The sequence below is a fragment of the Thermobia domestica genome, chromosome 5 (assembly GCF_964235325.1).
Source record: "Thermobia domestica chromosome 5, izTheDome1.hap1.1, whole genome shotgun sequence".
Lineage (NCBI taxonomy): Eukaryota > Metazoa > Arthropoda > Insecta > Zygentoma > Lepismatidae > Thermobia > Thermobia domestica.
Window position 1 is genome coordinate 20,199,972 of NC_137458.1, and position 18,515 is coordinate 20,218,486.

Consider the following 18,515-nt stretch of genomic DNA (forward strand, 5'->3'; position numbering starts at 1 on the left):
AGCATTATAAGCTACAGCAAAAAAATATTTGCAAAACATCGTATTGTCACAGGAATAATATGTCTGTAGAAAAATTCAGAGCTCTGATTAATATGAAAATGCATGAAATTTAACTTAAGGTTGGTTTAAATGGACAAGTTTTGCCGATAGATGGCAGTACTGTCTTCGTATCTCTCCCATGTATTTTTTTATCTTTCACGAAAATTCACGATTTCCCTTACAAATTTCAACCTACAGACTTCAAAATTTTTAGAAAAGGAACTTCATAATCTATCAAAGGCAATAATCCGTGCCGAATTTTTATTTAGAATTTTCTTCATTGTTGAAATGGCTTGATTGTTGAAATGGATATCCAAACCTTTAACAATGGAATTTTTCCAACAATGAAGAAAATTCTAAATAAAAAATCGGCACGGATTGTTCCCTTTAATAGGTTATAAAGTTCCTTCTCTAAGAATTTGAAGTCTCTAGGTTGATATTTATAAAATAAATTGTAAATTTTCGTAAAAGGTAAAAAATACCTGGGAGAGATACGAAGACTGTAGTGGCATCTATCGGCAAAACTTGTCCCTTTACACTAACCTTAAACTTGAAAAAATAATAACTGTGTAACTAACAGTTTCTCCGACTAACTGAACGTATTGGTCTCATCAGACACTGTAACAAACAAGAGGGAGTTGCATCTAAATATAGCAGGATCCCAGAAACTGGTTTTGAACATTGATTGGCTGGTCAGAACGAACTCAGACAATTATAACAGAAGTTGACAAAAGTTTAACTAAACACCATAAATCCCTTTCCCTCCCTGGTGCGGCAGAAAATTAAGCTACAAATTAAGTCTTTCCAATTAATTTTCCTCACTGTTGGTCAATTTTAAGTCCTGCATTCTGATTCATAACACAGGCCTGCTCTTTTTTCAATAAATCTGTCCATCTTCTACTTTCTTATCAACGTCCTTTGTTCCTGTCCTAACACTTTAATCTTGCACCAATTAACGTTATGTCCCGTGTTCCTCACCTGCTTAAAAATGACATTTCTTTCTCTTTCTAATCTTACGTCATCATTGTGTTGTTTTAACCGTTCTTTTAGTTTTTCTTTCCCATTTCACCAACATAACAACCGTTACATTCACTACGCCTTATCTTGTTTTCACAGTGTCTGATGAAGCCAGTATCTTCAGTTGCGAAACTGTTACACATTTATTTATTTATTTTATTTTATCTTTTTTTTTTTTAAATAAACGTTACTTTGCTTAGTGATTTGTATTTTTAATTTAAGTTATTTAGGATATCAAAGCTAATATGAACCAGTTAGTTAATGAAATTTAAGTTCCAAAATTTCACTTCACAAACTATCAGAAGACTAATCTATAAATGCGTTGCACTATATATATTGTATATTACGGTGGATCACCACCCGGAAGTCAGTACATATTTTAGCTCGTTCTCTTAACTACTGCGCAATGAAACGTTACATATTATAAATATTGTACTAAAAGATAGAGTTATGTTTCAGCTACAACACAAGATACTGATTCATTTGGTTGTATATTGCGATATCGAAAAAGGTAACAAAAGAAAATATTTGATTCGTTTTACAGTGAGCACACAAGATGGCACTTACTGTTAGATCTTACTAGAACTGCTCAGTTTTATGATATGTTTATTTGTATGTGTAAAGTATTTTAAAGTAACGATCTCATTATGAAACAGATATATTGTTTGACCTTTTTTTCATGTTCACATTTTATTTTAATATTAATCTATATTTAAAGAAATAGATTTTGAGAAAGAACTTGCGCAGAACGCCATAATGCGTCGTTGCCAAATTTGTTCGTTTACTGTTGGTAGTCACAATAACAAAATTCCTGGATTCTAGCGTTGGAGTTCAAGAAGTGGAACTTATCTGTGAATTGCGGTAAGGATCGAAAACTAATTTTTCCAATACGTATACAAGCAGAATTCCATGATTACTTCCTTTATTATCTGACATCAGTAAACACTCGATACTATCTGACAACGCCGCACTATTCAAGCAGCGTTTAGCATAGCACCGAGAACATCTAGTGATCCACTTTAACCAAAAAATACGTTAATCATGCTTTATTGAGAAAGAATATTCATGAACATCAGAATACAAAAGAATTGTTTCAAGATCTGAGTTTAAAATAAGTTGATTTGTAGAGACATGGGTTTAGAAATAAACGCAGAGAAAACTAAATACATGGAAGTCCGTCGGGATCGTAATACTGCAAAGTATGGATACGTTAAAATATCAAATCATACTTTCGACAAGGTGGATACTTTCAAATATCTAGGATTAATATTAACAGACGAAAACCATATTCACGAAGAGATTTAATGTCGACTAAAAGCAGGGAATTCGTGTTATTATTCAGTTCAAAATCTTTTGTCGTCGCGAGTTCTGTTGAAGAATTTGAAGCTTAAAATATATAAAACGATAACCATACGTGTTGTCCTGTATGTGGTTGCGAAACATGGCCGCTTACTCTGAAAGAGTAAAAGTATTTGAGAACAAGATCGTGAAACGAATAATTGGACCCAGGAGGAACGAAAATGGAAAATGGCAGAATCTTCATAATGAGGAACTACATAATGTATACCGTTTACCAAACATTGCTAGGATCATCAAGTCTAGGAAGCTCAGGTGGGCAGGTCATGTAGCAAGAACGGAAGAAAGTAGGAGCGCTTTCAAAGTTTTAACTGGAAATCCAATCGGAAAACGACCATTAGGAAGATCTAGGCGCAGATGGGAGAATAATTTCAAGATGGATCTTGCAGAAGAAAACAAAGTAGAACCTGGATCCAGTTGACCAAGAACATAAGTCAATATAAAGCTTTTGTGAACGCTGCATTCAACTTCTGGGTTCCATAGGCCATAGAGTTAGTTTAGTTGTATTTATATAGAAGAGATTATATAAGTTCTTCTTTTAAATGATCAAGGAGCAGAGTTACACTGTACACCACGTGAAAGAATGTGCTTTCTCACAGTATACGCAACGTGAAAATTGAAGTTTGAGTTTTTGCATTCTCCTCTCAGAAACTTTATGGATCACTTCCGTTAATGAACTCGATTCCTTATTTTTGACTTTCTACACCCTGGCCAAACTTGACGGTCCATCAAGTAATACGTTACATTTTGTGTCTTCCGGACAAATAATAAATATGTAAAGGAATTTGCGGTAAACCAACTACTTAACAATTTGTTAACCAAGAACACACTTGAAATGCCAGGAGAAATAAGTTCGATGGTTTTGTCGCAGCTCTCCTTAGTTTAGTAGTTGAGAAATGTACCTAAAATTATTTTAATATTTTTAGTTTTCACTTTTTTTTTTTTTTTTTTTTTTTTTTTTTTTTTTTTTTTTTTTTAAGATTAGGTCTTCCAAATTAGAATGAAGTTGATAATTGCAACTGAATAGTGACAACGTGAAGAGAAATAAAAACTATTCTGACGATGCTTGCGGGTATTAGTTTGTCCGCTACAAGTGCTTGTTTACGTAGCTTCTGATTCAATTTACGAGCTCTTTCGTGGCTAAGCAGTTAGCGTACGCGCCATTGGCGTGGGAGATCCGGGTTCGATTTCCGGCGGGAGCTCATATGGTTCGGATTCCACGTTAATTAGTAGGTCTACGTCTCGTATAACCGCTGGTGAACGGGACGTTAAACTCAAAATCAATTCAACTCAACTGATTCAACTTACCATCCACTGTAATAGGATGAATGTACATTGGAACATACGATATGTTTTCCTTCAAATGAAGTAAGTAAAAGTAGATAGCAGTGAGGAAAAAAAAACATGTATCTAAATTAAAATAATCTCATTGTTAGTTCCTTATTTTAATAAATATCCAAACCATTTCTGTTCTCAATTAATAATTGTTTCTTGTTATTTTTGTGTTTTTCAGCTTCTAGCAGATGAACGTAAAGCCATGAAGCAAAAACTCCATTCAGCTGAAAACGATTTCAAAAGCAAGTTAGCTCATTTAGAACAACAGCTTCAGAAACAACGAGAACGCTCCTTCTCCCTGTTGGAGGAGAAAGACTCGGAAATAAAATCTCTCAAGTCGAGATTCGACGTGTTTCTTCCCTCAGCTCCCAATGGGAGCGGTGATGAACCTCGCCAGGGACAAAGGAGATTCTCGTGTCAGGAGGCTGAGCAAGTGGCCCTCACTTTGGCTCAGTTTGGAATCCTTAAGGAAGGAGGTCACATGCTGCATTATGTAAATGAGATTGCCAGAAAAGATGTGGAGGTTTCGAATTTAAGAAAATCGAAGCATCAGTTGGAGACTGCATTGAGAGAACTTCAAAAGAGAATTTTAACGAAGGAAGAGAAGTACCAGGAGGAAGCTCTACATCTAAAGGACGAAATTAAAAGGTAATAATAAAATACAGTAATACACAGATAAATATCCTTTTCTAAGATATTTTCCTCTGGTACCTGTGGTTTGATTGGTTGATTTGTGCTTACGCCTTTTGTTAGCACCGAAGTTATATAGGAGGAGGCCTACAGTTTAAAATAGACCTGAACCACTTTAATATGTTCGATCTCTCCCACCAGGAATCAAACCTGAGACCCTGTGCATCAAAACACGCAGGTGTTGGCCAGTAGAGCAGCGAAAATTCTTGGTTTGTTTAAAGATCTCTTATTATTTTTTGGTAGCACCAAAGATATAGGAAAAGTGTATTATTGTTTAACGCATAATACAAACCACATGACTGTACACAAATAGTGTATGTGCCTGTCAATTGGTTACTGAAAGAGTTTCCTTAATTTTGTAAATCTTTAATTTAAATGTTCTTTAGCCTAACGGAAACCAAAGAATAATAAAGGAGTGAAATAATTGGTAGAATGAAAATGTGGGAGGAAACGGGAGAATCTGGAGAAAACCCGCGGTTACTGTGTTCTTCCACAGACTCCCTTGACCTAGAATCACACCAAGGACCCCTCCACCAGAGGTGAGAGCTCTACCACTGAGCCACGGTACTCTTGTTCAAATTCATGTCTTACTCACCCTAGATTTACAATGTTTCTTATTTATTTATGTAAGAATCACCAGATACAGCTCAGAGGCCATTTTATACTGGATATCTAACAGAATTTGGAATATCGAGAAAGCTAATTAGATTAATTAAGATATGCTTAAATGAATCCCAAAGTAAAGTCCGGATGGAAGAATTTTTGTCAGCGAGCTTTCGGGTCGAGAGTTGCCTGAAGCAGGGAGAGGCATTGTCGCCATTATTATTCAACTTTGCCCTGGAATACGCTATAAGGAAAATCAAAAATAGCAACCAGGGTCTAGAGTTGAATGGGGTTGTATATCATATGCTGATGATATAAATTTAATAGGGGGTGATAGGAGAACAATAGAAAGAAATGCAGAGGTCTTATTAAACGCTTGCAGGGACATGGGTTTAGAAGTAAATGCAGAGAAAACTAAATACATGAAAGTCCGTCGGGATCGTAACACTGTAAATTATAGATGCGTTAAAATATCGAGTAATTCTTTTGATAAAGTGGATACTTCTAAATATGTAGGACCTATATTAACAGACAAAAACATATTCACGAAGAAATTAAATCTCGACTAAAAGCAGGGAATTCGTGTTACTATTCGGTTCAAAAGCTCTTGTCGTCGCGAATTCTGTCGAGGAATTTGAAGCTTAAAATATATAAAACGATAATCATGCCTGTTGTTCTGTATGGTTGCGAAACATGGTCGCTTACTCTGAGGGAAGAACATAGACTGAAAGTATTTGAGAACAAGATCCTGAGACGAATATTCGGACCCAAGAGAAACGGGAATGGGGAGTGGCGGAAACTTCATAACGAGGAACTACATAATTTATACGGTTTACCCAACATTGTTAGGGTCGTCAAGTCTAGGAGGCTCAGGTAGGCAGGTCATGTAGCCAGGATGGAAGAAAGTAGGAACGCTTTCAAAGTCTTAACTTGAAGACCAACCGGAAAACGACCATTAGGAAGACCTAGGCGTAGATGGAAGAACAATATTAAGATGGATCTCGCAGAAATAGGAATACAAAGTAGAAACTGGATCCAATTGGCTAAGGATAGAAGTCGATGGAGAGCTTTTGTGAATGCTGCATTGAACCTTCGGGTTCCATAGGTCATAGAGTTAGTTAGTTACGTTATCTAACAACAACAATAACAATGGAAGGGATTTGGGAAGGTATCGGCCAGGACCTTTTTAGTGGGTACCATCCCGGCATTTGCCTGCTAGGACTGAGGAAACCCCTGGAAAACTCCAGTCAGGATGGTCGGCAGCAGGAATCGAACCCACGACCTCCCGAATGCGAAGCCAGTTGGGTGTATCATAATTCTCACTTAGATTACAACACCAGAAAACTCATCTGTTCTGTTACAGTAAAGCAGTTCAGTATTAAGAACTAGAAACATTTCGTTATGGTATGCCAGGTATCAGTGCTGGCAGATTCCACGAATTCACACATTAGCATTCATTAGACACTTTGGCGCCTAACGCATTGTTATCTAAACTTAATATTTAGATATCTGTCTAAAATTTCTTGTTCTATCGTTTCTTCATTAGTTTATTCTCTTAGGGCTAATGTGGCTTTTGTATTTTGTAAGGTATCATATATCGAATGTCAGCACTTGAGAGGTGGTAATAGAAATCCTTAGCGTTTCATAGCACAGAGTATATGGGATAGGGAAGTAATTTTCTGCCTCAGTACACCCGCTCTGAACAGTTAGTAAATAAAATCATCAACAATAGTTTATTCCTTGATCAGGTAGTAACGAGTTCATAAAAATCGAAGTCAGCATTAACATTACTCAGTATCTATTATCATAGTCCATGCCTATTAGGATCACACAAGTGAAACTTAAATACTCGTATTGTAATATTAGCACGTACGTCCATCCGTATGCACGCAGTTATGTTACTTTTCACGATAACTCTTGAAATGAGCGGATTTTTTAGTTTTAATTTGGCAATAGCTAGCTAGAACGATTATCTCGACCTACATCGTTTAACGGATCCAGTCTGTTAACATGTTAACAAATAACGATGATTTACGTTCATTCGTTACTTCACATGATAACTCTGAAACTAAAGCGAATTTCAAATTTTTTCTTGCAAATGTAGTCAAAATTACACATCTCGCCGTTAGGTGGCAGCAAACGTCCTCCAGTGGTTGACACCTACCGGACGAAATTGAAACTTTTAGTGCGTGATCCTTTTCACTGTTGACTAAATTTTATTCACTGCATATCTAATTTTTCGTCGTTTAAATATTTATCGTTTTATGATGTACACAGTGTGGCTATTAAATTTTAAGATTTGCATTGTCAGAAAATAATCCAGAAGAGAATTACCTTGATTGGCTGCTAATCTTCAATATATGACCCCCCTCATTGTGTAGAGGCAATAGCACGGCTATGTAGGTTCTGGATTTCTTTTTTGGAAGTTCTCTTGTCCGATAGTGTTGAGTTCCTTCGTTACAGCCCATTGGATGTCCGAAATTGAGTAAAAATGTTTTCCTTTCAACATCATTTTGATTTTCGGAAACAAGAAATAGTCTGCTGGGGCCAGGTCAGGTGAGTAGGACGATGGGTGAAACATGTAACTTTTTTTTTTTTTTTTTTGCTTTAAATGTCTACTTCAATGGCTCTGTGTCGTGCCCGTGCATTGTTGCGCAACAAGAGCCAGTCACCGAGTGAACCATTTTCGGACGAACCCATTGCAGTAAGCGTGCTAAAATGTCTCTGTAAATCATAGCATTCACAGTTTGTTCTTCTGGAATGAATTCTTTATGCATAACACCTTGCAGTCGAAAAACACTACTAGCATTGTCTTCACATGTGATTTCTGGATGCGGAATTTTTTTTGGTCGTGAGGCAGACGACAATGCCAGCCAAAAGTGTTCGCTCGAGAAAGAGCAGTATTGTCGTAAGCTGTTTGAATCATGCCCACGGTCTCCGTGGCTGTTTTGCTAAGTTTTACACAAAACTTGATGTCTGCTCTGTGCTCCACTTTACTATACATGACGAACAAAGAAACCACAGTTCACTGAAATCACTGTAACTCTCAAAATTCGGAATATAAATCCGTGTATCCTTCACACATTGCACAACATACTCTTCACTAAAAGCTGCACATAATAACCACTTGGTGGCTCCAGCGGTTATCTTACAGTGTTGCTAATCTTGAAATTTAGTAGACACACTTTCCTTGTCTGAATATTTTGCTCGAAGATAGTCGTAAGTAATCCACCTAACATTGCTAAACACCTAACATATGAAAATTTTACTTACGCGGTCATAACTTCTAGATGAAGTTTAGAGTCCTAGTACGGCTACAAGTAAAACTGATATACTACTCAGTATGTTCTTTCGTTAGTGACTTCCAAATGAGCTAACCAGTGTTAATTCATTTTCTCTGACGTAGAGAGAACGATTCTCTGCACACTACTGTAAACTGTATTACAATTAACTATTTTTAGACTTCCAAACTGCTTGCTATGTATAAGTATCTGAAGTCCGTCCGTCAACAGATATCACAACAAAAACAGTAAGATACGTATATCGAGATATGGTTTTCTGCAATCGATCCATTGTCCCAAGAATAAGGTCTCCGTCTTTCTCATTAACCGGGACAGAACGATAGACTCGGATACCAATACACGCTTTCTTCTCATACCTATTCTGTCTATCAATACAAAATTTGATACACATATTTCTTATCCCTATAGTATTTTTCGAAATACATTTGGATTGTGTGCTTTTACGCGGAGCCACTACAGAGGGGTCCACAAAGTTAATGGAATGCAATTTTCCCGACATTCTCCCAATTTTCCCTGTTCAAGTACGTTATGGGCTCCAATACATAACTTTAGATCTCTGGAAAGCTTGTTTCATATTGAAGAGAATGAACTATAAACCATGATTTTCCAATGAACAGTGTGATGCACTAGCTATTTCACTGCGAGTCTACGATTTTCTTCATACGAACAGGGTTAATGGGCCCCAGGAACATACTCCGTTGTTCATGGCACTTAATTTTTTGTGTATGAACATATCTTTGTTTATCAAGTGGACTAGATTTGATTCAGATGTCCGGATGACACGTTCATGTCCGTTCCTAGTCAGTAACCGTAGATGAATCATAGTGCTTAAAAATTAGATTTCTGGGCTTTCGGCATCTATGTACATACTACCCCGGCACACATGAGGGATGACTTTCCTTGGCAGTCACATCCAGAGAACTGGGGGGAAAGAAGAAAGCAGCCTAGGACCTTTATGTTAGGTTCCATGCCGATATTTGCCTGGTGTGAATAATGAAAACTCAGGATGGATGGCTTGAAAAGACTTTTACACCTTTCCGACCGAGTGTTCCCACCAGGTGAGAGCGTTAGTGACTACGCTACGTGGGGGTCACTCATAGTGTTTACCTGGCATCCTACTAGTGTCATAGTAAAAAAGCTAGATGAGCTAGTTTTCATCTTAATAGGTACCATGGTCATCATCACCAGCTTTTAGTTTTACGTAGGGCAGTCAAAATGTTCCCGAAATTTTCGTTGAAACTCTTTATTACGACAATATAAGTAGGGGAGGGTTAGGAGGGTTGGGACGGGCGGAGGGATGGGACAGTGATTATTATGGCTACACAGTTGGAGCTACTGATTCCGTTATTGTTTTGTTTCATGCACGTTGAGTTCGCGGTGTTTGATACGGAGTCGAGTTGGCGCCAGGGTCCGTGTATTCCAGACAAAGGAAGAAAGACTAAAAACAGAAGCTCGTAGTAAAGTTGCAACGCTACGTCTTTTGACGTCTAGTACGAGTCTGAAAATATTGAACGCCAGGTAAGAACGGCAAATAGCTTTTTAGATATGTAAGGAAGATGTGTGAATAATGTTGGATTGTTATCAGATAGTGGGTTGGTTAGCCTTAAAAGATATTGAAATATAGGTACTAGTAGGAGGCATGGGACAGTTACAGTGTGGAGGGATGGGACATGTCCCAACCCTCCTATCTGCAGTACTATTCGATACCGATGTTTTGAACAGTGCTGTCACAACATTGTTGTTTTTTCTCTGCTGTCGAGTAAGGTCGTGTTATTTATAATTAACGTTAAAATGGAGCTGAGATCTACTCCTTTCTTTGGATAATAAAATTAGAAACATAAAGTAGTGTATGTTCAGGTAGACCTATTTATGACTGCTGTTTACAATATTGTAAACGCTGTGGTTACGAGTCCGGTAGCCGTACACCGCATCGGTTACCTGTACGGCAATGCCAATTTTGTATATGCCTACGTGTTATGTTGTACAAGGAGACAACCCAACTGTATTACTTTACCATATCTATATATACCTTGGTTACAGGATGTTACAAAGGAGCCGTACGCGTAATCGGCGTATTGTTACCAGACGCGTAGTCAAGTGGGGCCTTATACAGAGTCGTTCTTACGCGTGATTAGTACCATACGAAAGAGTTGACTAACATGTTTCCTGCAGTAGTCAGGCCTTTAGTATGACGCTAATCATACGTCAAAACGACTCTGCATAAGACCCGTGGTATTTAAAATTTCAGTTACTCGTATTTGTCGATAATGTATGACCTTCAGAATTGAACAGCGCATTGCCGAATGATAGGCTACCTGTTATTTTAGTCAGAGTTGTATTCCACTCAACAATTTAATTTAAACTGTGACAAATCTGGAGCTATTGCTAATATGCTATATCCCTATCTAATAAGTGAGAGGCTACATCGGCCCAAGTCTATTAATCTTGTTACCGATGATGTCCCGTACCAAGTAGTGAACGGAGTTAGGAAAACCAATATTCTTTGTTAATGGAAGTTTAGCGTCACATAGAGCACCGAGGTTATGTGCTGTGTAACGTAGAATCCTAACCACATGCACTCCCACAAGAAATCGAATCCGGATTATCTGGTTAAAGAAACTCTATAGGAAAATGAAATGAAATTCTTTAAGTAAGTTTGACGTCCCACGGTTATGCCGGTTAGGCTAAAGGAGACGGTGATGATGATAAATGAATGAAATGGTGGAATGAATAAAGTAGGAGGAAACGGGAGAACCCCGAGAAAATCCACGAGCACGTGTTTGTCCACCACAAAGTCCACACGGCGCGAGCTGGGATCGAACAGGGACCCAGAGCACCGGAGGTGAACGCTCTACCACTGAGCCACCGCGCCCCCTCTAGAGGAAAATGAAACAACTACATGTTCGTTTCCTAAATTTAACTGTAACGGGACCACTGAAACCCTAGGAGAAAACATTAGAATGGCTAATATATAGTACGATATGAATTTGGTTAATTTGCATGTTCGTGATAACATATTCATATCAATTAAGCTAGTCTCTCTTCTTTCCTTTTGCAGAATGCCATTCTTCTACAAGAAGAAAACATGTCGAGTCCAAGTTCCTGCGGACATTATGAAGAAGGCAGTGGACGAAGTTGTTGAAGACGGGCGAGGACTTCGAGCAACAGCAAGGAAGTATGATATAGCGAAGAGTACGTTAGCAAGATTTGGTGATAAAAGAAAGACTAATCCAACAGAAATGACATATAGTGCTAGTTTCGTGACTACACAAGTGTTTACTGCAGACGAAGAAATACTTCTCGTAAACTATCTTACACAAGCATCCAAATTGCATTATGGATTGGGAACAAAAGAGGCTCGAAAATTAGCCTATGAATTTGCTACAGCTAATGGAAAGAAGATTTCAACACAGTGGACTGAGAACAAAGAAGCAAGTAAATCATGGCTGAAGGGGTTTATGCACAGAAATCCGGATCTTAGTTTGAGAACACCAGAAGCTACGAGTCTTTCCAGGGCAACAAGTTTCAATCGTCTGAATGTTGGTATGTTCTTCGAAAATCTTACCACAGTGATGAAGAAACATCAATTTAAACACAATAACATATGGAACGTGGATGAAACAGCAGTAACAACTGTCCAAACTTCATTAAAAGTGTTGGCGAAAAAGGGATTGAAGCAAGTAGGAAAAGTAACATCTGCCGAAAGAGGAACTTTAGTGACAATGTGTTGTGCTGTTAGTGCTAGTGGCAATTCTATGCCACCTTTCTTCGTATTTCCACGAGTGCATATGAAAGATTACATGCTAAAGGGTGCACCTATTGGATCTTCAGGTTGTGTGAATCCTAGTGGTTGGATGAATGCAGACACCTTCCTCGTATTCCTGCAACATTTTGTAAAATACGCAAACCCCACTGTGGAGAAACAAGTTTTACTTATTATGGATAATCACAAAAGCCACATCTCCATTGAATCACTGGAGTTTGCAAAACGTAAAGGTGTGGTGTTACTTACGTTACCACCACACTGCAGTAATAAACTTCAACCTTTGGATGTCAGTGTTTTTGGTCCCTTTAAGGCCTTCTATAATACTGCAGCTGATTCGTGGATGGCCAATCACCCCGGAAAAACTTTAACGATATATGAGATACCCGAACTTGTAGCTACTGCTTTGCCACGTGCAATGACTCCAATTAATATCCAGGCTGGCTTCAGGAAAACGGGTATTTTCCCTCTTGATCCATGCATTTTTACAAATGAGGACTTCCTTCCTTCCTCCGTGACAGATCGACCCATTCCTATAAACAATCCTTCAGACGAAACTCGTTTGGTGTTACCAGGAACTTCTACGTCACTTTGTCTACCTTCAACGATGCCACTGCTTCCTGAACCAAGCAGCAATTCTTCTATGTGCCTCACTACACAAACAAACATCGTAACTCCGGAAGAAATACGACCGTTCCCAAAAGCTTCATCTAGACAGGGCACAAGACGAGGAAGAAAAACATCAAAATCTACCATACTTACTTCGACACCAGAAAAATTGCGACTTACAAATGAATTAAAAGAGAAGATTGGTGCCCAACGTAAGAAACCTTGCAAACCAAAACGGAGACGATGTGAGGATGAAGACAGTGATGACAGCCAGCTTGATCTTGTAGAACTTGCTGGAGCTGTTAATTCTTCAGATTCAATTGATTCTGAATCCGAAACTAGTGCCAGTGCAGAAACTAATGAAATCAATGTTGGCAACTTCATCTTAGTGAAGTTTAATACAAAAACGAGACGTGTGCATTATGTTGCTAAGGTACTGAATAAAATAGGCATAATAGCCAGAGAATATGAGGTTCAGTTTTTAAGAAGAGAAGGGGCAACATACAACTTTGTATACCCTAATGTAGATGATGTTAGTGTAATTTGTGAGGATGATATTGTCCTTCACCTTCCGATGCCTATAAGTAGCAAAGGAACACGTCGGGTTCATGCTCATTTTAAATTTCCAATAGATCTAAGTTCAATCGAGAATCTCCGTTAAAAAAACATTTCAAGAGTAATAAATCAAAGTATTAAAAGCATTTCATTCTTTCACAGAAATGCACTTTTGATGTTTTTGTTTCTGAACAATAACTATTTTGTGTTCTTTTGTTTCTGTTTCTGACTTGTTTAGAAAAAAATAGTTTTGACATTGTTTAAGAATGTAGCAGGTAGATGTCACTTTTTTTGTAGAGCGAAGTGCTTTGAAATTCTTAAATATCTACATTATAAACTACACGTGTTTGTATTGCTCTGATATTTACTACCTTATGTTATAAACACTTAATACGCATGGTAATAAAGGTAAATAGAGAATACATATATAATTGATTCAAATAAAGGCAAGTGTCCCAACGCTCCCACAAGCACGTCCTATGCCTCCTACCTATTAGGAGGGTTGGGACATTCCACAGAGTTTACTTTGAAGCAAGGCTGTGGTTCTTAGTCCACTGCGATATGTGTAAAATAAATTTACAAGCATCAGCATGTATGAGGCTTTTACATATTTAAAAAAATTAGCCACAAAGGTACTTAGTTTCTCAGAAAAAAAATAATATATGAAAAATGTCCCAACCGTCCCAACCTTCCCCTACACATTTACTTAATCACTTTCAAAGTAGGCACCTTCGGAACATACATACACTTGCTTCACCGCGTCTGCGATTGCTAGAAACACTGATAAAAGTCCTCTTCCGAAGTTCAGCCGTCATGTTGGTTTTGATATCTTCTACGGTGGTAAAACGGGCATCTTTGAGGCCCATTTTTAGCTTTGGGAAAAGACAAAACATCCGACGGTGCTACATTCTTTTTAAGGCTATCAAAGTCTCTGAAGCAGACTTTCCCCAATTTTCACAGGAACTTGATGTCTGCGCGTTGCTCGAAATTGCTCAGCAACTGATCACCACAGACTTCTGTTTAGGTGTACTATTCCTACACTCCCTGTTATGACTAGTGATGTGAGGTGGAAAATTTTCCATTTCGAAAAATTTTCCGCTATATTTTTCCGGAAAATTTTCCGTTCTAAAACAATATCAGTAATCAAGTAATAATTCTTCAGCAATCATAAAATTGGTTGAATTCATGTACAGAAATGTAAAAAAAGTGAAAGATCGTTTAAAGAATCTGAAAATTTTCATGGCTCAGACAGTTTTCAGTACTATGTTGGAACAATTTAAACAATTTTTCCTGAATCAAAATATTTTCTGTCTTATATGGAAAAATTGAAGAAGTAGAGAAAAATACTATGTAAATTTTTACTTCCCAACATGAAATATTAGAAAATTTTCTGATTCCCGTAATCTAATTGGAAAATTATAATTTGTTGCTGTCTAATTTTCCACTACAGGAATTGTATATCTCAATGTACAGTTAAATATAGTGGAAAATTTTCCACCTAACATCACTATACATAATGTCCAAAACTGTCCGGATTATGAAGAGTGTTTTCACTTGTTTCTACATCGTGATGAAAATTTTCCGATTCATGAAAATTCCTTACATTTGTTTTTCAGATCAATAAAACTTTCCGATTCACAAAAAGTTGTTTTACGTTTTGCTCCAAATGATGAAAATTTTCCGACTCATAAAAGGTTCTTCAATTTTTGCAAGACACAAAATATTTCGATTTATGAAACATTGTTTCACTTGTTCCTACATAGTACTGAAAATTGTCTGAGTCATGAAAATTTTCAGATTCTTTAAACAATCTTTCAATTTTTAACATTTCTATATATGAATTTAATCAATTTATGAATACTGAGGAATTGTTACTTGATCACTGATCTTTGTTGAGAACGAAAAATTTTCCGGAAAAGTATAGAAGAAAATTTTCCACCTCACATCACGGCTATACAAGGATGTAAAAATAAGTGGAGTATGTTTTTATGAATCGGAAATTTTTCCGTTTCAAAATTTTCCGAAAAATTTTCATCACTGGTTATGACCCTGTTCACACGTGTCAAATTCATAATTAGGGCAGTCTAAGAACTGTACCTGTACAGCATTCATTGTGATTGCATCACAAATGCCAAAACTACAACAACATTCCGGGAACTTTTTCAATGCCCCTCGTACAAAAAAAGAAAGAAAAAATAGTTTTTCTTGAACATTATGTATGAGGATTTGTACTGACCAATATCATTTTGTTCAGTTGGATAAGATCTATCAATTGGTGTTGTCTCATCTTTGGACAAATTATTTTCTGTTAAACACTAATAACATCGCAGAATTAGTTTCTTTTTAAATATGCTACTAATTATTTCGTTTTGTGTCTTTTCAGATTGGAGCTGTGCCAATCGAGAGAAGGTGCCAACCTTGAATACCTGAAAAACGTTGTACTTAGTTTCCTTCTGACTGATAATCCAAGTTCAAAGCAACACATGCTAAACGCTATATCTGCTGTTCTTAGATTTACGGAGCAAGAAATCGAAAAAGTACGAAACCACTACACCAATAGCTGGTGGTATCAGACAGCACCTAGTAAATAAATGAAGTTTTTTTCTAGTGAAATATATATTTTTAAATCACTGTTTTACCATTTACATTGTTAAGTGCACTATTGCTAAATTTCATTATGCATAGTGCCAACTGTTTCTTCCATTTTGTGGATAAAACTGATTGATCAGTATTATTGTGATATTGTAAAAAATAATTCTTAAATATATTTTTCTTATTTCATTTCATAACGTGTTTATTTACGTCGTTTTGGATCGAAAGATCCAATATATTTCAATCAAAAATTTTCTTGTAGGCCTTATATCTGGAGAACTACATATAGTGTAGCCAAACCCAAACTATCACTGAACTCAGTATGATGTCCTTATTCTGTAGAAAATACAACAACTCAATACGTTCAAAAACTTTGTGAGACTTCATGCAAAAACTAATTATTGGCTAAGATCGCATTCGTTTGAACCTTTTTTTATTATTATTATTATTAAAATTCTTGGCCAATATAGCAATCTTTTGATCCATTTTTTGGACCGTTCCTAAAATTCTTGTTTATTGTATTGTATACTATCAAATGCCTCCGCAAATAATATTTATCCTCCTAAGAGATAATAATGAAATTACCTCTTTCCCTACTAAGTCTAATTATTCTGAAATTTGAAATGATAGTAACCGTACACCAACTTTTAAAACTAATGATTTTATAAAATGCACTACAGTTGAAGATAAGAGAAAGTTGGCGCAAAATATTACACGAAGCTTTCACTGCCTTAATGACGTTCTTAAAGACAGTGTTGGCGTTGCGTTGTGCTTTTTCTTATACCCAAGTCACGATAAATTGTGATCAGTGAGTTCAAATAAACAAATGGTTATTTTAGCAAATTCGTCGTAAAATATCAATAACTACAAAGAAAGAAATATGTTTTGATCAGTAAAAATGAAGAAATGGAACCCATACTAAGAGCATAGGGAACTTTTCGTAAGGTTTGAGAGCTAAGAAACGTCACTCAGATACTACATCGCATCCATTGTTCAACAGAAGTTCGTTACTGATTTCTCTATTCAGTTACTGTGTGTGTGTGTGTGTTATTTGGGAATTTTTCAATTTTGAGTCCTCTATTCGATAGAGCATCAAAGACTATCTGGAGGGAGTGATGGCACTTTTCGCGTCACTCTTATTGTCCCCGAGATATTGGCCAAAAAAGTTCCGATTTCGAGAGATTTAAGAAGCCATATCTCGGGAACCGTAAGTCATAGAAAGATCATATTGGTCTTGATCAATACCTAAGAGGATGGTAAACATTTTGGTACCAAATAGTAACCGGTGGCCACTGGCCAACTGGCCACCGTTCCCCACATATTGGGAGATTTAATGTGCTATATCTCGGGAACCGTAAGTCATAGAGAGATGATATTTTGAGGGTTTTTCAATTTTGAGCACTATAATGATTAATTTCATATTCTTTAAATAGCCATTTTACATGTTGATTATAAAATTCACCATCTAAATCTGTATGTTAAACACGGATTTTTTTTTTTTTTGTTGATTTTACAATGTCAGGACCTTTCTTTGTTTTTAACGTAACACAATATGCATATCGTGGGAAAATATCAATACAACATACTATATATTTGTAATTATTATTATACTTTGCAATATTTTGCATATCTGCTAAATCCATTTGTAATGTTTGTTGTCGCAAAACATGTGGAAAAAAATAAGTATTCAAGGAAATTATAAATGGATAGATATGTTACAAGAATTATTTAATGAGTATAATAATAAAGTACATAAAATAATTGATATAAAGCCTGTAAAAGTTAATAAGAAAAAAATAATTCTTTTTAAGTACGTTCTGGCAATGATCTTGGAGCATTCTCAACTGGTCTTACTCTAATCTGTAAAGGCTAAAAAGGCAATTTAAACAAGGTAACAAATGAAAAACGTTATTTTTATGTTTTGTTTTTGTTAGAGAAGTACTTAAACAGAATTCACGAAAAAAATTTAAAAAATAATTCGTGATAATAAGGTTGAGTTGACTTGATTTTCTTTTTAACGTCTCTTTCAGCAGCGAGGCTATATGAGACGGGAGTTACTAATTAACGTGGAATCCGAACCACATGAGCTCTCGTGATAATAAGGGTTAAGCAAATCATACCTCCCCTCGAAATCAAAACAAATACAACTTGTCGGTAATCAAACAGGGCATAATTTAACATTATACAAAACACTCTATAGGGAATTTCTTATTGCTTAGGCAATTTATATCCCCTCCCATATTTAAATAAATATAAGTTGTCTGTATCGAAGATACCTTAAAGTCAACACTATACAAAGCACTCTACAGTTAATTACTTACTGTGTACATGATTAATAACCGTCCCCAATTTTAAGCATATACAACTTGGAGATACATGAGAGGTGGCTTAATGTTAACATAATAATAAAACCTCAATTGAGTGTTCTTATTGCCCATATTTCAACAAATACAAGTTAGCGCTACATCAAAGGTGTTGAGAGTTAATACGAAAACACACTATTGGTGGACCCGTATTTTCTGTCTAGGCAATTTAAAGCCATATCATATTAAAACAAATACAAGTTGTCAGTGCATAAAATGTGGCTTAATCTTAAGGATACTGAAATAATGTATCGCGAAGTATTTATTGCCTAGACAATTTATACTTTCTCC

At 36.4% G+C, this 18,515-nt stretch overlaps 1 protein-coding gene across 1 annotated transcript in view; it reads left to right on the forward strand.

Annotated features, from left to right (window-relative positions):
* GCC88 (GRIP and coiled-coil domain containing 88 kDa) overlaps nucleotides 1-16,058 on the forward strand; it is a 68,665-nt gene extending 52,607 nt beyond the window's left edge. Inside the window, exons 11-12 of the mRNA XM_081758295.1 lie at nucleotides 3,926-4,395; nucleotides 15,653-16,058. Of these exons, the coding sequence (XP_081614421.1) occupies nucleotides 3,926-4,395; nucleotides 15,653-15,860 (678 nt within the window). The 3' untranslated portion in view covers nucleotides 15,861-16,058. The remainder of the gene's footprint in view (nucleotides 1-3,925; nucleotides 4,396-15,652) is intronic.
* Nucleotides 16,059-18,515: the final 2,457 nt, after the last annotated feature.